This window comes from Trichosurus vulpecula, chromosome 7 (genome assembly GCF_011100635.1).
Source record: "Trichosurus vulpecula isolate mTriVul1 chromosome 7, mTriVul1.pri, whole genome shotgun sequence".
NCBI lineage: Eukaryota > Metazoa > Chordata > Mammalia > Diprotodontia > Phalangeridae > Trichosurus > Trichosurus vulpecula.
The window spans coordinates 274,281,624-274,303,977 of record NC_050579.1 but is presented as its reverse complement, the minus strand read 5'-3'; the positions used below and the strand labels follow the sequence as shown (position 1 = coordinate 274,303,977).

The following is a 22,354-nucleotide window of genomic DNA, read 5'->3' as shown; positions in this document are numbered from 1 at the left end:
CCTGGTTACACAGTCAGTGACTAAGACAGGATTTGAACCCAAGTCTCCTGGATCTGAGTACTGCACTCTATCTACTAACTCCATTCTGCCTCTCACTTAATAATCATATTTGCTAATGAAAATTTGTCTCCAACAATCCTTTTAACAGACCAAAACTATCCATTTTGAGACCAGGGATCCCAAGAGACCAGGGGAAAATTGGAATGATCCCCACAAAAGGGTGTGTTCACAAAAGGGTGCGTTATTTTGTTCCCCTGCCCCTTTGCCATCATGTGCTAGTTCAAAAAAAACAAAACAAAAACATGTTGCCTTCACTTGCCCAGAGGCTCAATACTTTTCTGAAAAACTACGTTTCAATGTCTCACCCCTCCCCCACCCTCCATCCCCAAATAACCTTAACACATCATCTTCCCGGCCATTGCATTAACTGATTTTCTTTGAATCTCCCTTAATTCTGCTGCAGACTCCATCCCGGCTGGGCTACACCTGACCCACCCAACAGTACCATTACTGTGAAATACAAAGGAAAAGATACATTAAGTCAACAGGTCTGCCCATCAGGGGTCCACTGTTTCCTCCCAAAAAAACTAAGAGGCTGGCCGTCCTCTCTTTGGATCCTCACATCAAAATGCACATTCCATTTTATTGGGCACTAATAAATATCTGTCCCGCGGTATCTCCTGAAGTGGCGCCATCTTGTCTTGCAAGTATTAACTCAACCCAGGACAATCCGGACTGGTCATTGTAGTTTCATGAGACTTCTTCTCTTGGAATCCTTCCGAGCTATAGGGCTGAAATTTGAAACCTCCTTGTAGATGAGACCTGGGAAAAATGACACAAGCCATCTGAGTTAGGCAACTGGGCTGAGAGGTGAAAGGTCACAAAGCAATGAATGGGAACCTGGAAGCTGTGGCCAGAGGAGCAGACAGGTAAACACTTGTTAAACACGAAGCGGGAAAGGACAGCCAGTAAAACAAAGCAGGGAGCTGGGTCCCCAACGAGATAGGTTATGAGGCAAGATTAGAAGGTATAACTCATTGTAGAGGGGAAAGGGAAGAGGAAGAGACCAGGGATGGGGTGGTGTGGGGGAACTCATAGGTTACTGAAGGAAGCTGACTCACAGAAGGGAAGGGGGAGGTGTCAATTATCCCAGGCTTTCTCACCCTTCCCTACCCCTCATGCCTAGCTCTTACTCTTCCATTCATCCACTGTGAGCTTCTCATGTTCCATGGAGTCATCAAATGGCTGCTGGGCTACTGTCTCCTCCTCTGGATCCCGGAACTGGTCAAAGAAGGGATGGGCGAGAGCCTGCGCCGCTGTCAAGCGCTTGTCCACGTCCAACTCAAGCATCTTCTCTAACAGGTCTGCCGCTGCAGAACGGCAGAAGCCATGAGCCCCACGAGCCCATACTCCCCTAAGACTCCACCCCGATAGCCTACCCAGGATTCCAGAGTGAAAGGCTCTGCCTATGTCTTTTGGTATCCTTCAAGTGCCAGAGAGGGCTGGATTGTCAACAACAGGTCTCACCCTGGGGGCTAGCGTGAGGGAAAAGTTGTGAGAAATCCTTCTTGGGACTCTGAGGCAGGGACTGGATATAGGATTTGGCCTGAAAGAGAGCAAAGCAGAGAGTTTATCTTTTAGGATCTAAAGGTCTAGAGCTGGGAGGGGCTTTAGAATCAAGGCTTCAGAGATAAAGAAAATGGGGTCCAGATATGACATGGAGTGATTCACCCATGGTCACACAACGAATAATTATCTGAACCACATCTTCCTGATTCTAACTCCAGCACTCTATCCACAACACCAAGCTTTGTCTCTCTCTCTCTCTCTCTCTCTCTCTCTCTCTCTCTCTCTCTCTCTCTCTCTCTATCTCTCCCTCCCTCTCTCTCCTCCCCCTCTCTTCTCTTCTCTTTGTGTCTCTCTCTCCTCCCTCCCTCTCTCTCTCCCCTCTGTTTCTCTCCTGTCTCCCTCTTCTTTGTCTCTCTCTTCTCTCTCCTTCCTTCTCCCTTCCCTCTTTTCTCTCTCTTCTCTCTCCTTCCTTCTCCCTTCCCTCTTTTCTCTCTCTTCTCTCTCCTTCCTTCTCTCTTTCTCCCTCCCTTCCTCTCTCTCATCTTTCCTCTCTGTCCTTCTCTCCTCCCTCCCTCTCTTTCTTCATTCTCTTCTGTCTCTCTCCCCCCCTTCTCTCTGAGTCTCTCTCCTCTATCTCTCCTCCCTTTCTTCTCTGTTTCTCCCTCCTCTCTCTTCTCTCTCCCTTCCCCTCTCTCCCTCCCACTCTCTCTTCTCTTCTCTCCATGTCTGTTTCTTCTCTGTCTCTGTCTCTCCCTCCTATCTTCCTCTCCTCTCTGTCTCTTTCTCTGTCTCTCCTCTCCCCTCCCCTCCTCTCCTCTCTCCCTCTCTCTCTCTCTCTCTCTCTCTCTCTCTCTCTCTCTCTCTCTCTCTCTCTCTCTCTTTATCTCTCTCCCTCTCTCTCCCCAAACATTACAATATATGGCTCAGGGATTAGAAAAGAACCAGAATCACCCACAGGTAAAATAAATGATGAAGCCAGAGGGAGGGCAGTGGAGAGAAAGTCCCAGCAGGCAGGCCCAGTTTTACCAGTGGTCATCATCTTTTGCTTCTTTAAGACGCTCATCTCAAAACAAAGGCAGCAGACTTTGGGGACAAGCTTGCTCACCATTCCACCCAGTTTGCTACTCAGATACTTCCTTGAGCAGGCCCTGGCTTGTTCCTTACCGCTTTGTCCTGTAACTTCTGTACAAAGTCTGCTCCAGGAACCCCAGTCACCTTCAGGATCTGGGTCAGTTGGTCCAAGTCTGGCCAGGTGCGTTAGGGCTCATAGCTCCTTCTGAGTAATTTATAGAAGAAACCTCTGGCCCCTTCCCAGCCCTCCCCCTGCCCCCTACTACCAGGAGGACTTGGATTCCAAAGTCAGGCAGAGTTACCTACAGTATCCAATCTGGACCAGACAAAAAAGGATACAGTCTTTTCCCTTGAACAGAGTTTTCCCAGTCAGCATCTCTGCCATGATGCAGCCAACAGACCAGATGTCCACTGTGGATAAGATGTGGAGAAGGGAATGAGCAAGAGGGAGAAGCGAAGCGAAGGAAAATCATGGAGAATAAAAATGGGTCTGATCATGAAAACACCAATCAACAAAAATTTACTGAGGGGCTTTGGGATGGCAGCAATGTCCCTGCTCTCGAGGAACCTAAACATCCAGCTGGTGAGGTGGAATGAAGAAACAGAAAGACGAGTGTGATGAAATATGATTCACACAGGGCTCTTCAGGCTATAAAGCACTTTAGAGAAGTAGTGCCGGTATTAAGATTCCCACTGTACGGATGAAAAAACTGAGTCTCCAAGATGAGAAATGATTTCCTCTTGGTCACACAACGAGTAAAAATCCTTGAGATCAGATGGGAATTTAGATCTCCTTATTCTAAATCCATCCCTCTCCACCTCACTTTGCTGTTTCCCAAGAACAAGCCTTTAAACAAACAGGTTCTGCTGAGTCTTTTTTATAAGTCTTTGTTAAAAGGGAAGGCTCCCTGTGGAATAGGTCAGGAGGGGCATATTAGTAATTGAATGTGATTGGAGGGCTGGAGGGTGGAGTATGGAAGTTTTCCCAGTGCCTTCTTTTATGGAGGGCAGAAATTGAATTTTTGGTTCACTCCACTTTGCATCTGTTGTTCTGCCTGGGTCCAACCGCTTCCCTTCCCCCTCCAGCCCACTTTCCTGCTTTCTTTTTAAATGCTGTCATTAGATTGTAAGCTCCTTGTTGGTAAGGCCTGTCTTTCTTTTTACTAATTGTGTCCCCAGCATTTAGCATTGTACCTGGCACATCACAGGTGTTTAATAAACGTACTGGATCGGCTGTCAGTAGCACTTAGGAAATCAAACAAAAACCCCTAACCTGCATAAGCCAAATGAGGGCTATTCTCCAAGCAGTTAGTTACCTTGGGAGGCTACACTCTTACTCCGATGATGTCATCACAGCTTAAAACACTGCTGGTGTTCCTCTTTGGGAACCTCCTATGATATGCTCTCATTCATAGATCAGACCACGTAGCCTGGAAGGGACCTTGGACATGATCTAAGCCCAACTTTTCTCATTTGAATAAATAATGAGAAACCAAGGTCCCAAGAGAAGATGTGACTTCCCCAAGATCACATAAGTATCAAATGGTAAAGCGTGGATTTGACTCAAACCCCTGTGCCTTTCCCATTACGACAGTATATCAGCCCCAACAACCCGCACCGTCGCTTTATAGCCTCAACTCATTTTAGGCCAGAAACTATAACCTTCAACTTGATTGCCTGCTTTATTTACCAGACTTGGAGCACTGGATCTGGGGCCAGGAAGACCTGGATTTGAATCTGACCTCAGACATTTACTAGCTGGCCAGGTCACTTAACCTCTGCTGGCCTCAGTTTCCTCTGGGGATAATATAACGAGGATAAGAATAGCACCTAACTTGTTTAACCCTTCAGGGTTGTGAAGATCAAATGAGGTAATATTTGTAAAGTATTTAGCACTGTGCTAGTGCTAAGCAGGTGCTTATGAATGCATCTTTCCTTCCTTTTTTCTTTCTTTCCTTCCCTCCCTCTCTTCTTCCCTCCTTCCTTCCTTCCTTCCTTCCTTCCTTCCTCTCAATGACCATTGCATGTTTTGAAAAATCAAACCTACCATTACAGGATGAAGATGTGCTACCACTGAGGATCTGGTCTGCATTTCATTGGTAAATGGAAATCCTGGTAAAGAAACTCCCTCTACTAATACAGACATGTATCTGTTCTGTAATTATAGTCTTAAGCAGTCATCTAGAATAGAGAACATGTGGACTGACTCCTAAGTGCAGCCAGACCCAGCTTAAAGTATAAATGGGAAATATTGAGCAAAATAAATACAAGTATAATAAAAGACAGATAACATCATACTTTAAAACTAAGTCAATATAAGGTTCCACAGAGATCCTTCTGTATGGATTGGAGGCCTGTTTCTATTTGAGTTTGATGTCAGTGGTCCAGATCCCTGAGAAGATAAGTGATTTGTCCAGAGGGCCAGAGCCAGTATGTTATAGATGGGACTTCACCCTAAGTCTTCCTGACTCCAACCATGCTCTGCTGTGTCTCACCATTGAAAATATTCAGAGATGCTATTACTTGGCTATTAGTACAGATAGTCTGTTCCTTGGACAAGACTCTCTGGCCAGAATTCTCTCCCTCTTCACCTCTGCTTCCTGGCTTCCTTCAAATCCTACCTAAAACCTCATCTTCTGTTACTCAGTCATATCTGACTCTTCATGACCCCATTTGGGGCTTTCTTTGCAAATATACTAGAGTGCTTTGCCCTTTCCTTTTCCAGTTTATTTTACAGATGAAGAAACTGAGGCAAACAGGGTTAAGTGATTTGCCCAGGGTCACACAGCTAGTAAATATCTGAGGCTAGACTGGAACTCGGGACTTCCTGACTTTAGACCTGGCATTCTATCCACTGCACTGCCTCTAAATCCTATCTTCTACAGCAGGCCTACACAACATACGGCCCTTAGGCCACTCATGGCTAACAAAGGATTTCAGGTGGCCCAAGAAAAGTGTAGAGTATATAAAAGAAAGTAAAGATGTAATGAGCGCTTTGTCCGTGCCTTGCTTAACCAGCCTCCTACCCATCATTGTTGTAACCTGGCAGGTGAGTTACCACTGAGCACTCTCTTCTGTTTGTCACATGACCTGTGGCAACCAGCCATTGTCAGTCTGCCTCCAGTCTGGGAGGAGAGATTTCGTGATAAATAAAAATCTTAAGCAATAAGTGTAATTAACTGATATTAATTGAAACTAACCTTTCTAAAAAATATGGTTTATTTGCAAAATAGTTTAATCATTAATTATAACTTTCCTTGGAAAGTGAGCACTAAAATCTCTCTGTGGCCCAAAGCAGTTCAGGCCATTTAATTCTGTTCCCTACCTACTGCCAAGTTGTGCAGGTCTGTTCTACAGGGAGCCTTTCTGGATCTCTCTTAACCCTAATACCTTCTCTCTTTTGACTGTTTCCTGTTTATCCTGTATATGTCTTGCTGGTACATAGTTGTTTGCATCTTATCTTCCCCATTAGATTGTGACCTTCTTGAGGACAGGAATTGACTTTTGCCTCTCTTTGTATTCCCAGCACTTAACAGTGTATGGTATATATTAAGTGCTTAATAAATGTTTATTGACTGATGGGCTATAGGAAAAAAAAGATTCTTGGGGCTAATAATAACAGCTAAATGAAGGCTTCATAAAACCCATATGATAACATGAGAGAAATGAGATATGCCCCACTCATTTCTCCCACTCCCCAGCCCTACCATGGCAGTTGGCAGTGGTCTGACTGACCTGTCTGATTATAGTGCATCCAGCTGAGAATCACTTCTGGGGCCCGGTACCAACGAGTCACCACGTAGCCTGTCATCTCAGCGTCTGCATGCCTGGCCAACCCAAAATCTAGGATCTACAGTTTGGTAGAAAAAGAAAGGGAGACTCATTAACACCTCCTGGAGAGAAGCTCTCACAACTCTCTCCTCCCCCCACCCAGCTGGAGTCATCACTTCTGCTTCATTTTGGTAGCTCTCCCCAAACTCAGCCCAAGTCCTTTTAAGCCCACCTTCAGTTCACAGTCTTCATTCACAGCCAGGTTTCCTGGTTTCAAGTCCTACATTGGATGAGAATAGAAGATCAAGCCTCAGGTTAAGCTTATCTTTTTTGAAAAAAAAAAATTGATATACTTTGCTTTTCTATCACCTTGATTTCCCAATTCCTCCCTCCCCCTTTTCCCACCCAGACAGCCAATGGTCATAACAATGAAGGAGTAAAAAACAAAACCAAAAAACCCTTGAAACCCAACAGTCGGCAAAACTAACACATCAACCAAATCTGACAGTATGAACTGCATTTCACCAGCTGCTAGGTGGCTCAGTGGATAGAGCATCAGGTCTGGAGTCAGGAAGCCTCATCTTCCTGAGTTCAAATGTGGCCTCAGACACTTACTAGCTCTGTGACCCTGGGCAAGTCACTTAACCCTATTTGCCTCAGTTTCTCATCTGTAAAATGAGTTAGAGAAGGAATGGCAAACCACTCCAATATCTTTGCCAAGAAAACCCCAAATGGGGTCATGAAGGGTCAGATACACCTGAAAAATGACTGAAGAAAAACAACAGCATTTCGTAGCTATAGCCCCCCACCTCGGCAAAGAAAGGAGGAAGGTGCCTTCTTACACCATCTCGTAAGAGCCAAGACCTCATTTGTTTGAACAACACCAAGGGGTCAAACCTAGGACCTCTATCTTTCCCACTAGTCAATTCTCCATCTCTTGGAGTTTCTTGGGTTCCTACTATGCTCCCCTGGGAGGGACTTCAGAAGACATCTAGTACAACTGTTCCTAGGTAGCAATCTCCTCCACCATATCCCTGACCAATGAGATCATCCAACTGAAGACCTAATAATGAAAAATCTTAAACGCTCTTACAACTCCCAGCCCAAGTCCTGTGGACTGGGAGTTAAGACTTGGGTACCATTCTACAAGCATCTTGAAAACAAAACCAGCTCTCTCTGTGCTTCCATTGCCTCTTAGACTTCATGCCCAGACTGCCAAGGGGGTCAACTTAAGTAGTGCCCAAAGAAGACTTCTCCCCTCACTAATGACCTCCTCAACCCAAGAGAATATTTTTTTCCCTTCATTTCACATTATTACCCACTGACTGTCAGTGAGTCAAATGATATACAGAGGTTGAGGGAATTTGTAAACAGTGAGAATGAACAAGTTTTTATTTACCTAAGGAGAATTTGAGGTTCCAATCCTGGGCTCTACTACCTGTTGGCTGTTAGACTGGGCACAAGTCACTTAATATCTCTGAGTCTTAGTGTCTTCATCTTCAAAATGTGGGGGTTACCACTCATTATAATTCTTCTATCCAACATGACTAATGTGAAAATGTTTAATAGGAATGTATATGTAGAGCCTATATCAGATTGCAAGCCATCTTGGGGAGAGAGGGGGAGAAAACCTAAAACTTACAGAAGTGAATGTTGAAAACTAAAACTAAATAAATTAGCTAATAAATTAAAAAAAAAAAACCTAATCCTATCCCAAGCCTGCAAACCTGAGATGGCCCAGGGGAAATAGGTTTCAATTTGGGCACTACGGGTAGAAGTGATTGAGAAAAGGTGAACACCCGAAATTTTTAATGCAATTTTCCCATATTTAGTAAATAAAATTACAAAAAATAAAAATACAATAAATGCTGCTTGCCTGAATCTCATAAAAAATGTGGGGCTTAGCCTAGATGATTTCTAGGGTGCCCTCTAGCTCTTCTAAGAATCTACGAAGTATCGTATAGTAGCTGTTTGTTTTAGTAACCCTATACTCTTGGGCCATCGACCAATCTCATAAATGAGACGCAATAAAAACGATGATGGTCGCTAGCATTTACATAGCACTTTAAGGTTTGCAGAATGCTTTGCAAATATTACCTCATTTGATCCTCACAACAAGTCTGTGAGGTAAGTGCTACTATCATCTCAACTTTAGAAATGAAGAAATGGAAGGTGACAGCAGGTCAGTGACTTGCTTGGGAATGCATAACTAATCGGTATCTGAGGCAAACTTAGGTCTTCTGGGAGGTAAGCCTTTGCCTTGTGTTGTTGCCCAGAACTAAGGTCATCATCAAGCTACTCTCCAGCCATGCCAGCTACCTGCTAGCCATCCTGCTGGACCTCAGACTCTGCCCCCGGGACTCTCAGCTTTTGAGCTGACCCAGAACCGGGTCACCGCACCACTTCCTGGCCATCTCTGAACCATGCCTTTGTTTGTATATTCCTCCTCTTTTTTTTATAATTCTGGGTGACTTTTTTTTAAAATTTAATTTTTTTTTGGAGGAGGGAAGGCAGGGCAATTGGGGTAAAGCGACTTGCCCAAGGTCACACAGCTAGTAAATGTGTCAAGTGTCTGAGGCCACATTTGAACTCAGGTCCTCCTGACTCCAGGGCCAGTGCTCTACTCACTGCACCATCTAGCTGCCCCCTATTCCTCCTCTTTTTATGTGATTTTTTCCCATTAGAATGTAAGCTCTTTGACAGCAGAGACTGTCTTGCTGAGAGTTGCACCCCCAGCACTTATCACAGTGCCTGGCGTATCACAAATGCTTTCTTCATTCATTTCTGACTTCAAGTTCAGCATACTCTCTACTATGTCTCCTAGATGCCTTCATACTAGTCATAAATTTGCAGAATCATCAGTCTAGGGAAGGAAAGATTTGTTAAGCACCTACTATGTGCCAGGTACCGTGCTAAGTACCTTTAATATTTCATCTGATCCTCACAACCACCCTGGGAGGCAGGTGCTATTATTATCCTTGAGGAAACCATGGCTGACTGAGGTTAAGAGAATTGCCCAGGATCATACAACTAGTATCTAAGGCTAGATTTGAACTCAGATCTTATCTATAGGCTCAGCACTCTCCCTTTGCACCATCTAGCTGCCTCTAAGGCAGCTGAAGAAGGGACCTCATCCGTCATCTAGTCCAACACCCTTATTTTACAGTTGAGGAAACTGAGGCCCACTGGGCTTAAGCGATTTATCCAGGGATACATAGTTAGAAAGTAGCAAAGATGGGGTTTGAATCCAGGCCCACAGACCCCAGAGTCAGTGCTCTTTCCAGGATGCCATTGTTCCAAACCAGCCACAGAGTAATTCTGATTCCTTTCTATTCCTGTTACAGGGTCCCAGCCTTTCTGGGGATATTTCTCTTCTTTCTCCCTCCCTACCTGGTGCCAGAGGAACACCAGAGATGGCAAAGAGACCTCAGGAGGTAGGAAAGAGAACATCAGTGGTGGAACTTACCCTGTGGATGACCCCAGCAGAGTGGATATACTAGAATGAGAAAAAAAGAAGGCTGAATTAATTTATTGTACCTTGTCTACCCACCCTGCCATTGGACCAAAGGCACTTTCCTAGCAAGATGTTTCTTTTTACTATATGGCATCATAGCTGGGTGGGTAGGGCTGACACCAACCTGGGATGACACCCAAGTGGCTCAAAAACCACACCACACATTGCTACCTCCCCGCCCCCCAACCCATGAGCTGCCAGAAAACAAATATCTTGGGCCCTATGCCTTTTTCTCTGTCTCCTTCCAAATCGGCCTTCATTCACCTTGAGCCCTTTCAGCATCTGATAGACAAGGTACTGGACCTTATCTTCACTGAATTCCATGCCCATAATCTTCTGGAGATCCGTCTGCATGAATGGCATTACCAGATAGCTGAAAAACAAAAGAACGAATCCAGTCGTAGCACCAGCCTCTGCCGGGTGTCAAAGGCAGGTAGGAAGCAGAACGAGGACTTAGAATTGGCTGGCTCTCAGTCAGGCAAGCATCAACGCATGTGGATGAGAGCCCATCATCCTTCATCTGAAACAACTGGAGATACAACTTGAGAAGCCCTGCTCCCAGCCTAGCCGCTATACCCCCCAAGATTAGCCAAACTCAGTGTAAACAGATGGCTTTTTTAATTAGGCAAAAACAAATAGGGACTGAACTTTTCTATGTCCCCCTCCCCCGATGCCCCTCTCTCTACCTCTCCCTTAGGTGGGAGACTATGGAGGTAGAATACACACTGCCAGACCCCACTGATATATTAGACGACTTTGCTAAACTGCTTTCCTCCTCTCTCTCTCTCTCTCTTTAAACAAGGGATGCTCCCTAAGAGGGGGAAGAAGGATTTTTTTTTTGGGGAAATTGGGAATGGTTTCAGAAACTGAACTAAGTAAAGTAAAAAACCAGAAGTGGGTAAGTGTGATCCCGAGCAGAAATATTATTCCAGCAAGCAACCTGCTCACCTGCCTGCAGGGTCAGATTCCTTGAGTTTACAATCAGAGGCGAGTGACTGCCTCACAGCTGTGGAAAAACTTAGCCTTTGGCTATCAGAGGACTTGGGTTCAAATCTCAGATCTGCCACTCTACTTCCTGTGGGATCTTGGACCAGTCAATTCCCCTCTGAGGGCTTATGTATTCACGGTTGGCCTAGTAGCATCCAATCCCACTTGGGATGAAAAAATCAAAAGAAAACAGAAGCTTGAAAATGTCATGATCAGGGTAGCTAGGTGGTACAGTGAATACAGCAGGGGCCCTGGAGTCAAGAGGATCTGAGTTCAAATATGACCTCAGACATCTGACACTTACTTTGCAAGTCATTTAACACCAATTGTCTTGCCTTCCCCCCTCCAAAAAAAAAAACCCAAACAAAAAAGAAAATGTCATGATTATAAAGCTGTATCTCTAGTCTAACTTTCCTGCAAGCTTGCTCCAGGGCTAGGTCTCATTCTACCCTAAGCCCCAGCCAGCTATAAAGATTTTGAACTTTCAGAAGAAGCCCATGTACTCTTCGACTGAGGGACACTAGTCTCCTTGCTGCTCCTCAAACAAGACATTTAATCTCCCTCTTCTGGGCATTTTCTCTGGCTGTCCCCCATGCCTGGAATGCTCTTTCTCCTCATTTCTACATCTTCACCTCCCTGGCTTCCTTCAAGTCCCAGCTAAAATCCCCCAATCCTCGTTAATTTTAGCATCTTCCCTATGAGACTGCCCCCAATTTAACCCACATATCGCTTGTTTGCACATAGTTGTTTGCAGGTTGTCTTCCCTATTTGATAGTGAGTTCCTTAAGGGACAGGACTGTCTTTGGCTTTCCTTTATATCCCACTATGCTATCCTGACTCCTTTGGCAAATCCTGTGATAACTATGTTTCTACCTTCTTCTGACTGAACACATGAACACTGCTAGATTGTTGGCTTTACTGGTGCCAAGCCAGTTTTCTGCTTAAAACTTAGGGAACTTGCTTTGATCCAGCACTACCACTACCAAGTCTGTATCCCGAAGAGATCATACAAATGCGAAAAGGACCCACACGAACAAAAATATTTATAGCAGCTCTTTTTGTGGTGACCAGGAACTGGAAACTGAGGGGATGCCCATCAACTGGGGAATGGCTGAACAAGTTGTGTATACGAATGTAATGGAATACTATTGTTCCATAAGACCTGGTGAGCAGGCGGACTTCAGAAAAATCTAGAAAGACTTCTATGCACTGATGCTGAGTGAAGTGAGAAGAACCAGGAGAACACCGTGCACAGTAATAGCAACACGGTCTGATGATCAAAACTATGATTGACTGAGCTTTTCTCAGCAATGCAATGATCCAAGACAATTCCAAAAGACTCAGGAAAGAAAATGCTATCCACATCCAGAAAAAGAACTGTGGAGTCTGAATACAGATGGAAGCAGACTGCTTTCACTTTTTTGTTGTTTTTGTTTTCCTTATGGTCTTTCCTTTTGGTTCTGTTTCTTCTTTCACAATATGGAAATATGTTTAACATGATAGCACATGTATAACCTATATCAGATTGCTTGCCATCTTGGGGAGGCAGGAAGGGAGGAAGGAAGAAAAAATCTGGAACTCAGAATCTTATAAAAGTAAATACTGAAAACCATCCGTAATTAGAAAAAATAAAATAATATTCACCAAAAAAAGGTAAAAAGAAAACCCCTTGGGGAATTTCGATAAGAGAGGATTTCTAAAGCCGCCCCATCCATTGGAAACTCTTTGGAAAGGCACAGTGCCTGGCACACAGTAAATGTTTATTGACTGATTTTCCCCAGAACTCACAACTCTCGGGGGCAGGCTTCTGTGACTGAGATGTTGAGTTTCTGCCAACTGCTAACTTGTTTTATTACACTGTTTTCCTTATCTTTCACATACTGAACAAAACTCTGTATCAGGTAAACTGTGTTTCCTTCTCATTTTGTGCAAAATGTCACCACACCTTCTTCCCCTCCTCTTCGCTCTGCTGAGCCACAGATGGAAGGTCTGGTCTTAAGGAGAGGAAACATTACACAGGTGCTCCAGGAAGGGGGAGGAGGCAAGAAGTGGTCAAGCCCTTTTCTACTCTGTTACCAGGAATCAGTTAAGAAACAGTAGGTAGGAGTGCTGAGAACAGCAAATACAACAGCTTCTTTTTCAGAGCTGGTTTCAGGAAACAGTAAGTAAGCTCTGTGAGCACACTGGCAGTAAGACTCTGTGGACCATCGCCAACGAGCTTCCAAATGTCTGGAAACAAAGGGACCATATCCGAACCAAGAACCTGTTAACACAGAACCCACTTTGCCACAGTTTCCAATGGAGATTTTAAAAAGTCTGTCTTATCCAAGTACCCTGACTTTATGCAGGGGACTCACTTAGCAGCAGCGAAGCCAACAACCCAGCAACTTCAGATGTTCATGTATATAGGCAGAGGAATGCAGAAACATAGCACAGAGTTTGCCAAAGAAGGCAGGGTAGCACAGTGATGAGAGCCCTGGCTGGAGGGCAGCCCCTTGGGGGTGGGCCCACAGTTAGGAGGTAGAAGGAAAAAGCGGAGTCAGAGATGGACATAGTGAAAGAGCAAACCGAGTATGCATGGAGAGAATCAGGCCAGGGGAGTGTCAGAGCAACCTAGGGAAGAGAAAACTTCCCCAAACCGGTGAGAAATCATGACAGCGAGGATTAATGTAGGCTTTAAGGTTTGCAAAGCACTTTGTACATCTCATTTGGCCCTCGCAACAAACCCTGTAGGATTACTGCTATTATCACCCCATTTTTAGATTTAAAAAACAAAACAAAATATAATAAAGACTGAGTCACTTGCCCAGGGTTATGGTTAATAAAAGTCTGAGGGAGAATTGCAGTAAGTCTTCCTGATTCTAAGCTCAACACTTTATGTAGTGTGTTGTGTCTCTCTCTCTCTCTCTCTCTCTCTCTCTCACACACACACACACACACACACACACACACACACACAGAGCCATCTCTTACCCCAAGTTGCCTATGGATAACAGTATAAAATGCTACAGACGGGTCACGAGGAATGAGGATTGAGAAGAAGCCATTCCATTTGGCACATTGCAAGCCCTTGACCTGAGAGTTGATTTGGTAGAGTGAAGTGGGGAGAGAAGGCAGGTTTAAGGAGAGAGACTGGTGAGAAAATGGAAGAATCAAATACAGATTACTCAGATGAGACGTTTAGTGGCAAAGAGAAAACCTTGCCTTAGTCTTGCTTACCCAAATTCTACTCGTCTTTCAAGACTCAAATTCCTTCTCCTTGAAGCCTCCCAACCCACAGCAGCCTAGTTCTCTATTTCTCTCTGAATGCCTCTAATATTTATTATATGTATCATTCATATGACAATTAATCGTATGCTGCCCTGTGACATCTCCTGCCCTGAACTGTTAAATATGTCATATTGCTACCAATGCTTCACGTGTTTCTGGAGAAAAGGAGGGAGGGAGCAAGAAAGAGAAGGGGAGAGGGAGAAGGCACAGAAAGGGAGAGGAGGGAGGGAGGAAAGGAGAGAGAGAGAGACCACGAAACACTGGCTGGGGAATCAGGGGACTGTGATACTCATCCTGGCCTCTCTACCACCTGTGAAAGAAGACTTTCCTCATCCCCTGTGCCTTTCCGCTGAGACTACCTCCAATTTACTCTAGATTTACTTTAGATGTACACAGTAGTTTGCATGTTGTCTTCCCCATTAGACTGTGAGCATTTTGAGAGCTTGCCTTCCTTTATACCCCCAGAATATAGCACAGTCCTTGGCATATAGTTAGCACTTAATAAATGCTGGTTGACATGCTGACTTTCCTTCTGTGGGCCTCAGTCTTGCTATCTGTAAACCAAGGCGGTTGGACTTGATGGTCTTCCAGCCCTCACACACTGTAATCTGTTCTACAATCTGCCTTCCTTACTGTTGTTTGTCACCTCAGCAATTTGGTGAAGCCACCATGTGACATGTAGATAGATATCTGAGCTAACACTAAAAATGCCACAGAAAATTATTTTAAAAAAGACAAAAACTGATGTGTGCCCTGGCAAATATTGAGTTATGTATGTGGTTGGGTTACCAGGCTAAGCAGCTCTGCTCTGATGACAGACACAAATATCTCCTTTAATCCCTCACCGGACCTCTTCTTCTCAGCCCTGCTGGCCCCTTCCCCTCCTCAAAGACATCCTCTTTACTTTCCTCGGCCTGGGTTGGCACATTCCTCCATCGGGCTCCATGGGGCTGATCTGCCAGGACTTTTTGCTCCTTGTATGCACTCACCCTTTTCTGAACTGAACCTTGTCTACCTCAGTTTCTAAGATAGTAATGATAGTAGTGGCAAGTACTTACCTCCAGCTGCAGCTGTGCAGACCAAATGGGCACTTTGCAAGCCTTATGGAGTGCTACGTAAATGAGAGTTATTATCAGGGGAAAAAGCAGGAAAAATTTCCTGCTAATGAGGGTTAGTAGATATTGCGATGGATCTCCAAGAGAGTAATAGATTATAAACCCCTTTAGAGAAGGATTTTTTTTAAATTTGCCTTTACATCTCTAGTGCCTAGTACAATGTCTAGCATCTGGTAAGGATTTAATGTTTATTGAATGAATTTAAAAATAGACCTGGGATAGACCTGCTTTGAGGTAGGGAAATGAACTGTGAGGTTTCAAAATTTCTTTCAGCACAATGCTATGGAACAGGTCTAAAGAAGAGTGGAGATGTTCCAACAACGCTGGCTCTCTCCTTTGTGTCTTTTTTTGGAGTAGGGAAGGCAAGGCAATTGGGATTAAATGACTTGCCCAAGGTCACACAGTTAGTACATGTGTCAAAAGGCTGGATTTGAACTCAGGTCCTCCTGACTCCAGGGCTGGTGCTCTACTCACTTTGAGACTCTCTCCTTTGACTATCGATTAACCCTTTCATTCTCTATTTGGCTTAACTGGGTCAAATCTAGGATTGAGTCATTCTGCTTCAAAGTCTTTCAAACCCACCCCAACCATTTCGTCCAACTAATGTATTCAGTATCTTCTTCCTCAGATCATCTTTTTCAACTCTGAATCTTGTTCCAAACCTCCTCCCATCCTGGGGAGGTTTGGGTGATAACATTAAAATAAATTTCTGTTTGATTCTCTACGTCCCAAGAACATTCATTCTTTCATTCATTCACTTGACAAATACTTACTGGGCACCTACCACAGGCAAAGCGTTATGTGAAACACCATAGGGGATCTGATGATGAATGGTCCCTGCCCTCATGCACCTTACAATCTAACATGCAGACAAATAAGTGATAATACAGGAGAGAATGTGAAAGTAAGATGGATAGAAAGTGTTATCCGTGCTCATTCACATGAGAGAACGGGAAAATTTCTCCACTAAAAAACTGACTACGGTTTATGCTACAATTATACAAAGCAAACATCATAAAGAGATGATCTACATTGTATCAGCTGGGCATTAATAGATATACTGCATGGAAACACATTAGGCTTGTTTTATGTGGCCTCAAAGAGATAAAAGACTGCGTGAACTTACAAAGACGCTATACATTTAGGTTTGATGACATGAAAAGCTTCCCACCAGTTAGAAGCACCCAAAAGTCGAATGCACTGCATTGACAAGCAGCTGGTGCCCCCTCACTGGACACCTTCCTGCATTATACAACTTACTGGAATTCTTTTTGGGGGGAAGGAGAGAAGGGAAGGCAATTGGGGTTAAGTGACTCACTGGTATTCTTAATCAGGCCCAGGTTGGATGAGAAAGTCTCAGGTGTCTCTTCCAACTCTGAGCATACAATGTATTTTCTAGTCATATGTTCTTCCTTATTTGTATGCATCTTCCTGTTAGATTGTAATCTTCATGGTGGTTGGAATAATGTCTTGTTCATCACAGCATCCCCTATAATTTTTCATACAGTGCCTTGCCTATACCAGGTATACAATAAGCATTTGCTGAATGAATGCAAAAAGATTCATCTGTGCTCCTATTCTTTTTTTTGAGGCAATAGAGGTTAAGTGACTTGCCCAGGGTCACATAGCTAGTAAGTATCTGAGGCCATATTTGAACTCAGGTCCTCCTGACTCCAGGGCTGGTGCTCTGTCTACTTCACCACCTCGCTGCCCTTCGCTCCTATCTTATCATCCCCTTTCGGACTGTAAGCCCTTGGAAATCAAGGACTGCGTCATATTTTTATCTTCCCCAGGCCCTAGCACAGTAACCTCCTACGGGCAGTGCACTATGCTAGGCAGTGGGGAGGTATATATTTAATAACTCCATATGGGCCAAATGGGCACACATGAAGACAGGATGCTCACCTCCAGCCCTGGATCATTAGTTCAGATGAATGGGTAATGACACTGACAAATACTCCAGGACTCCACCCACCCCAGACTCACAAATCATGGAAGCTGTGCAGGGAGGTAGCCGAAGTAAAGACGTTCAACAGTCCGATAACCTGCAGGAGGAATCAACAGATCAGAGGGGGTGCCTTTCCCTGCCTCCGCTTCCGGTCAGCAGCTGTACAGTCCAATCCAGGAGGCTACCCCAAGCAGAGCTCACCTCCAACCACCTTCCCCCTTCTTCTTCACACTGGACCTTGGGGCTAAGTCAGAGTTGTGAGGTTTTATTCCTATTGCCCCATCCTCATGGCCGGTCAGGGGCCATGCCAGGGAGAAGAAAAGAATGCTGCTGTCAGAGGCCAGTTACCTCTTTCCATTGCTACATATGGAAGGAACATGGCTCTGGGAGGCAGCAGCCTTTGGTTCTGGTTTGAGCTCTCTTGTTGACTTATTGGGGGACCGCAATGAAATCACTTCATTTCTTGGGGCTTCTGTTACCTCTTTTCTAAAATGAGGGGACTGGCTAAGCGACCCCTGGGGTCTCACACTTAGGCCCCTGTGTTATTTGTTTTAGGCACTTCGGCAGCTGCTTCTTGACCCTCTCCCTTCCAAGGCCCCTTTTGATCCTTCCTGCATACATACATTCTCATGCTGCATGTGCTTCAACAGCATCAGCTCCCGATAGGCCCTCTTGGCAAAGATCTGTGACTGGAAAGGTCGGCTAAGCTTCTTGATTGCCACCTTCTCTTCTGACTTCTTATCGATGGCTGAGCTGTAGGGACCAGAGGAGACAGGGGGCTGGTTGGAAAGTAGCAGTTCAGGTAGTGCTTGCTGTCTGCAATAGACTGTACACATTCCTCCAGTTTCTGATGACTTCTTTACACACACACACACACACACACACACACACACACACACACACACACACACCTTCAGTTTCTGATGACTCCTTCACACACACACCCACCCCTTCAGTTTCTGATGACTCCTTTACACACACACACACAAACACACACACACACACACACACACACCCTTTTAGTTTCTGATGACTTCTTTACACACACACACCCCTACACACCCCTTCAGTTTCTGATGACTCCTTTACACACACACACACACACACCCCTTTAGTTTCTGATGACTTCTTTACACACACACACACACACACACACACACACACACACACACCTTCAGTTTCTGATGACTTCTTTACATACACACACACACACACACCCCTTCAGTTTCTGATGACTTCTTTACATACACACACACACACCTTTAGTTTCTGATGACTCCTTTACACACACACACACACACCTTTAGTTTCTGATCACTCCTTTACACACACACACACACACACACACACACACTCCTTCAGTTTCTGATGACTCCATTACACACACACACACACACACACACACACCCCTTTAGTTTCTGATGACTTCTTTACACACACACAAACACACCTTTAGTTTCTGATGACTCCTTTACACACACACACACACACCCTTTCAGTTTCTGATGACTCTTTTCCAGTTTGGCTCCTCCTAATGCTGTTGGGGGGGGGAGTGGCAGAACAAATTGGGGGAACCAGCCTCCACCTGCCTGCCTGCTTGTGTTTCCCCCTTGCAAGGTAAATCTGGAAAGACCAGCATGGGAAGAGAGGATTACTACATTACAAACAGGAGCCAAGATAGGCAGGGACTAGGGGAAAAAAAAAACTCAACTACCAATGGGAGTTGGGGCCAAAGACACCTAGATGTGCTGAGGGTTAGCTTCCATCCAGACAGGCAAAGAACCACAAGGCAAGTACCTGCGCAGATGTGTCAGTGAGGTAAACCTCCATTTCTCCGTCTGTGAAATAGCTGCCCTACTGACCTCAAAGGGTTGTTGTGAGGCTCAAGTAAGATAATTGTATTGGAAAGAGCTCCGTAAGCAAAAATCAGCATAAGTAATCAGCCGCAGGACTCAGTGGGCCAACATTCTACCTGTCATCAGAAAACCTGTGTTTGATTCCCAGTTCTGCTGCGTGGGACATACAGTACTAAGAGCACTGGCTTGGAATCAGAGGATCCAGGTTCAAATCTTGCCTCTGACACATAGTATGCCTGGGACTTGGGCCAAGTAATTTAACCTTGCTGGGCCTCCGGTTTCCTTATCTAAAGATAAAGGGGTTAACCTAAAGAGGAGCCCCAGGGTCCCTTCCAGCTCTATTTCCTAGCCCTCCTACTTTGTTCCCTGTGACTTTGAGAACTGACTTCATCTTCACTTTGTAAAATGAGAAGGTTGCGCTAGGCAATTTCTAAGGATTCTTGGAGCTGAAATGTAAGTCTCTGCTCACACCGAGGCAACCAGCCCAGGCCTTCAGCACTCTCCACGCACTTGTCTGCCCCAGTTTAGCCCTCTTCTTTTCTAAGCCACTACGAACACATTCAGTATTTTCCTGGACAGACCAGTATCAAATATTTGGTCTCATTCACAGATCAGGGGGGAAAAACCTTTTGTCAGACTATACATTGTGGGCTTTGGTTTGGAAATAATTATAACCATAAATTTTCTATTCTTTCCTATTCTGCTCTTTAACCCTATTGTTCCTTTCCCACCCAACTTTCCAGATAGGGAGGCCGGGGAGCTCTGTCAGGCTTACCAGTCTGCAATGGCCCCATTGCAGACGCTAGGGTCTAGAGAAGATGGGAAAGCTTTAGGACAAGGTTAGGCAAGGGGCTCCTCTGCTTGGGGTGCCCACTGCCCGAGGGCACCCCGACAGTGGCTCTGGAGAAGTCAGAGGGAGGAAGGGGGCCTCCCTACCCTACCCTGCCCTCAAGGGGCACAGCGAGAGTGATCCCAACACCCAGCACAAAAAGTCACGTTCCAGCCCCTCTGGGGAGATCGAGGAGCACCTGACTCTGGCTGAGTCTCTACCGCCCGTCCTTGCTCACAGAAATCGGCGGAGCCCTCACTCCTCAGCCCGGGCCAACCTCTATCTAAGTCCTCGGGGATGGGCACGGGGTCTCACCACACGGCGCCGTAGGCCCCGCTGCCCACGTGGGTCAGGGTCACGTAGTTCTTGGGCAGTTCCCAGGCGGTCTTGTTCACTTCTTGCTTGTAGAAGCCCCTTTTCCGGAGGAGGCTCATCGCGGGCCCCTGGACGGCCGGGGCACCGCTGCCAGGGCGCAATGGATCGCCCCAGGCCCGAGGGGCGCGGCCCGAGCAGGGCACCTGGCTGCTCTGTTTCCCTGCCCGCCCCCGTGCTCACCGGGCCGGGCGTCAGGTTTCAAGTGCCTCCCTTCCTGGCTCGCCCAGGTGAGGAAGGTGGTGGCGGCGGCTGGGCCCCGCCCGCCCGAAGCCTGGGGCCCCGCCAGCGCCGCCTCCTCCCGGTCCTGCTCGTCTTCTCGGCTCAGCCAGCTGGGCCTGCCCCTTCCAAGCCTGGGGGCTGAGACCCCGGGCGTGGGGAGACGGTGGCAGGGTCTCCTTCTTTTCTTCTCTCTCCTTCCTTAGAGAAACCGCTCACTTTACAGACAGTGAAACTGAGGCTTAAAGAGGACGGGAACTTCCTAAGGTCGCGCAGTATCAGTTACTCTGCCCTCCCCTAGTGCGATCTCTTCCCAGGGCCCATCTCAAACATCAGCTATTACTTTGGAAGACATAGAGACCTTGTGTGGTTGGTGGCACAGGGAAGGGAAGCAACAAAAACCTTTCGATAATAGAGACAGAGTCCTGGGACCCCGGGGAGGACAGGCTCCAAAGGAAGCAAGCAGGAGGAAAAGGTGGAAGCGGATTGAGAGTCAGGAAACCGTGTCATAAGGGGATGACAGATGAAGAAAATGGAGCTTAGTCTGAAAAAAAAAAAAGACAGCGTCGGGGTGGGGGCTGAGGAAGACGAGAGGAGGGACACGGGCCCTGCTTTCCAATATTTCAAAAGATTGTCCTTGGGGAGAGGGAGCAGCGTCGCTCTGTGTGGTTCAGAGGGCAGAACCCTAAGCCATGAGTAGAAGTTACAGAGAAGGAGATGATTCAGTGGAAGGAAAAACTTCCTGACCATGAAAGCTGCCCAGCGCAGTGGGGTGGGATGCCTGAAATCCAACCAAGGCTGAATGGCCTGCTCTCTAGGGATGTTCTCCAGAGTTGGGGGTAGGGTGGGGGGAGGTTGGGGTAGATTGCGAGTGATTGGATCATAGATTTAGAGCTGGAAGGGACCTTACAAGCCATGGAGTCCAAATGGCTCCCATTCTGCAGATGAGAAAACTGAGTTCCAGAGAAGTTATGACTTTCTGGAGTCCTATACCAAGGAAGCACCTAAGTCAGGATTAAACCCGGGTCTTTCTGACCCTAAGTCCACTGTCCACTGAGGACTGTTATTCCATGTTGTTTCTTCTGTGATTGATATCTAAGGTTCCCTCCAACTCTCAGATTCTGGGAGTCTCTGATCGAGTCTCCCAGGGCTACCTTTTCATGTTCCCTGGAGGACAGAGACAGCCTAGGCCTTAGGATCCTTTAGCATCCAGAGACATGGGGTGGGGCGTGGGGGGCGAGGAAGGGAGGAAGAGCTCCTTTAAAAAAATAAAGAATAATTACATTCCTACTTTACACATAGCAGTCTAACAGTTGCAAAGGCTTTCATGTCTTTTGTATCATTTAATCCTCATAATGTCACTGTCAGATAGTAAATATAAATATTTTTATATCCATTTTATTTTACAGATAAAGGAAACTGAGGCTCAGAGATTTGTCCAGGGTGGCTAGGTGATCTGTGATCTGGTGATTCAGGAACGCACAACTTGGGGCTCCAAACCCCTCTATACCACATTGCCTGAACTTCTGAGACAGCCTTATATGGTTTCAAAGGCCTTGGGTGAATCTGATGAATTGTAGTGAACAATCTCAGTCCCAGAGGCACGTGCTGGTGGTGTGACCCTAGTGAAGTCATTTAATTTCTCAATGCCCCAGATAACTCGCTAAGATTTTAAGTGACTGAATAGTTGGAAATCTGCATTGAAGACAGAGTTTACTCACTGAGAGCTGCCTTCCCTGGTGAAATCACAGGTCTGGCTGGCCCAAAGGGATTTCATAGCTCTGGAGTGTGGTTCCTGCTCTTCCATGGTGAACAAGTTATTTTTAGGCTGTA

The 22,354-nt window shown here is 45.8% G+C and overlaps 1 protein-coding gene across 1 annotated transcript; it reads right to left on the bottom strand.

Moving 5' to 3' along the window:
• Positions 1–739: 739 nt before the first annotated feature.
• MAPK13 (mitogen-activated protein kinase 13) lies at positions 740–20,364 on the bottom strand. Its single transcript, XM_036767989.1, has 12 exons — positions 20,246–20,364; positions 17,869–17,998; positions 17,284–17,342; positions 10,190–10,298; positions 9,878–9,907; positions 6,644–6,691; positions 6,376–6,490; positions 2,980–3,051; positions 2,734–2,813; positions 1,528–1,606; positions 1,194–1,370; positions 740–822 (listed from the first exon to the last, which is right to left on the bottom strand). Exons 1-12 carry the CDS (start codon positions 20,362–20,364, stop codon positions 740–742), a joined length of 1,101 nt encoding a protein of 366 aa, XP_036623884.1.
• Positions 20,365–22,354: the final 1,990 nt, after the last annotated feature.

Coding starts and splice junctions, on each gene's coding strand:
- MAPK13 (XM_036767989.1), bottom strand. CDS start 20,364: ATGAGCCTCCTCCGGAAAAGGGGCTTCTACAAGCAAGAAGTGAACAAG. Junction 17,999..20,245: donor GGGGCCTACGGCGCCGTGTG/GTGAGACCCCGT, acceptor TGGTCCCTACAG/CTCAGCCATCGATAAGAAGT. Junction 6,491..6,643: donor ATGAAGACTGTGAACTGAAG/GTGGGCTTAAAA, acceptor ACCAAACTGTAG/ATCCTAGATTTTGGGTTGGC.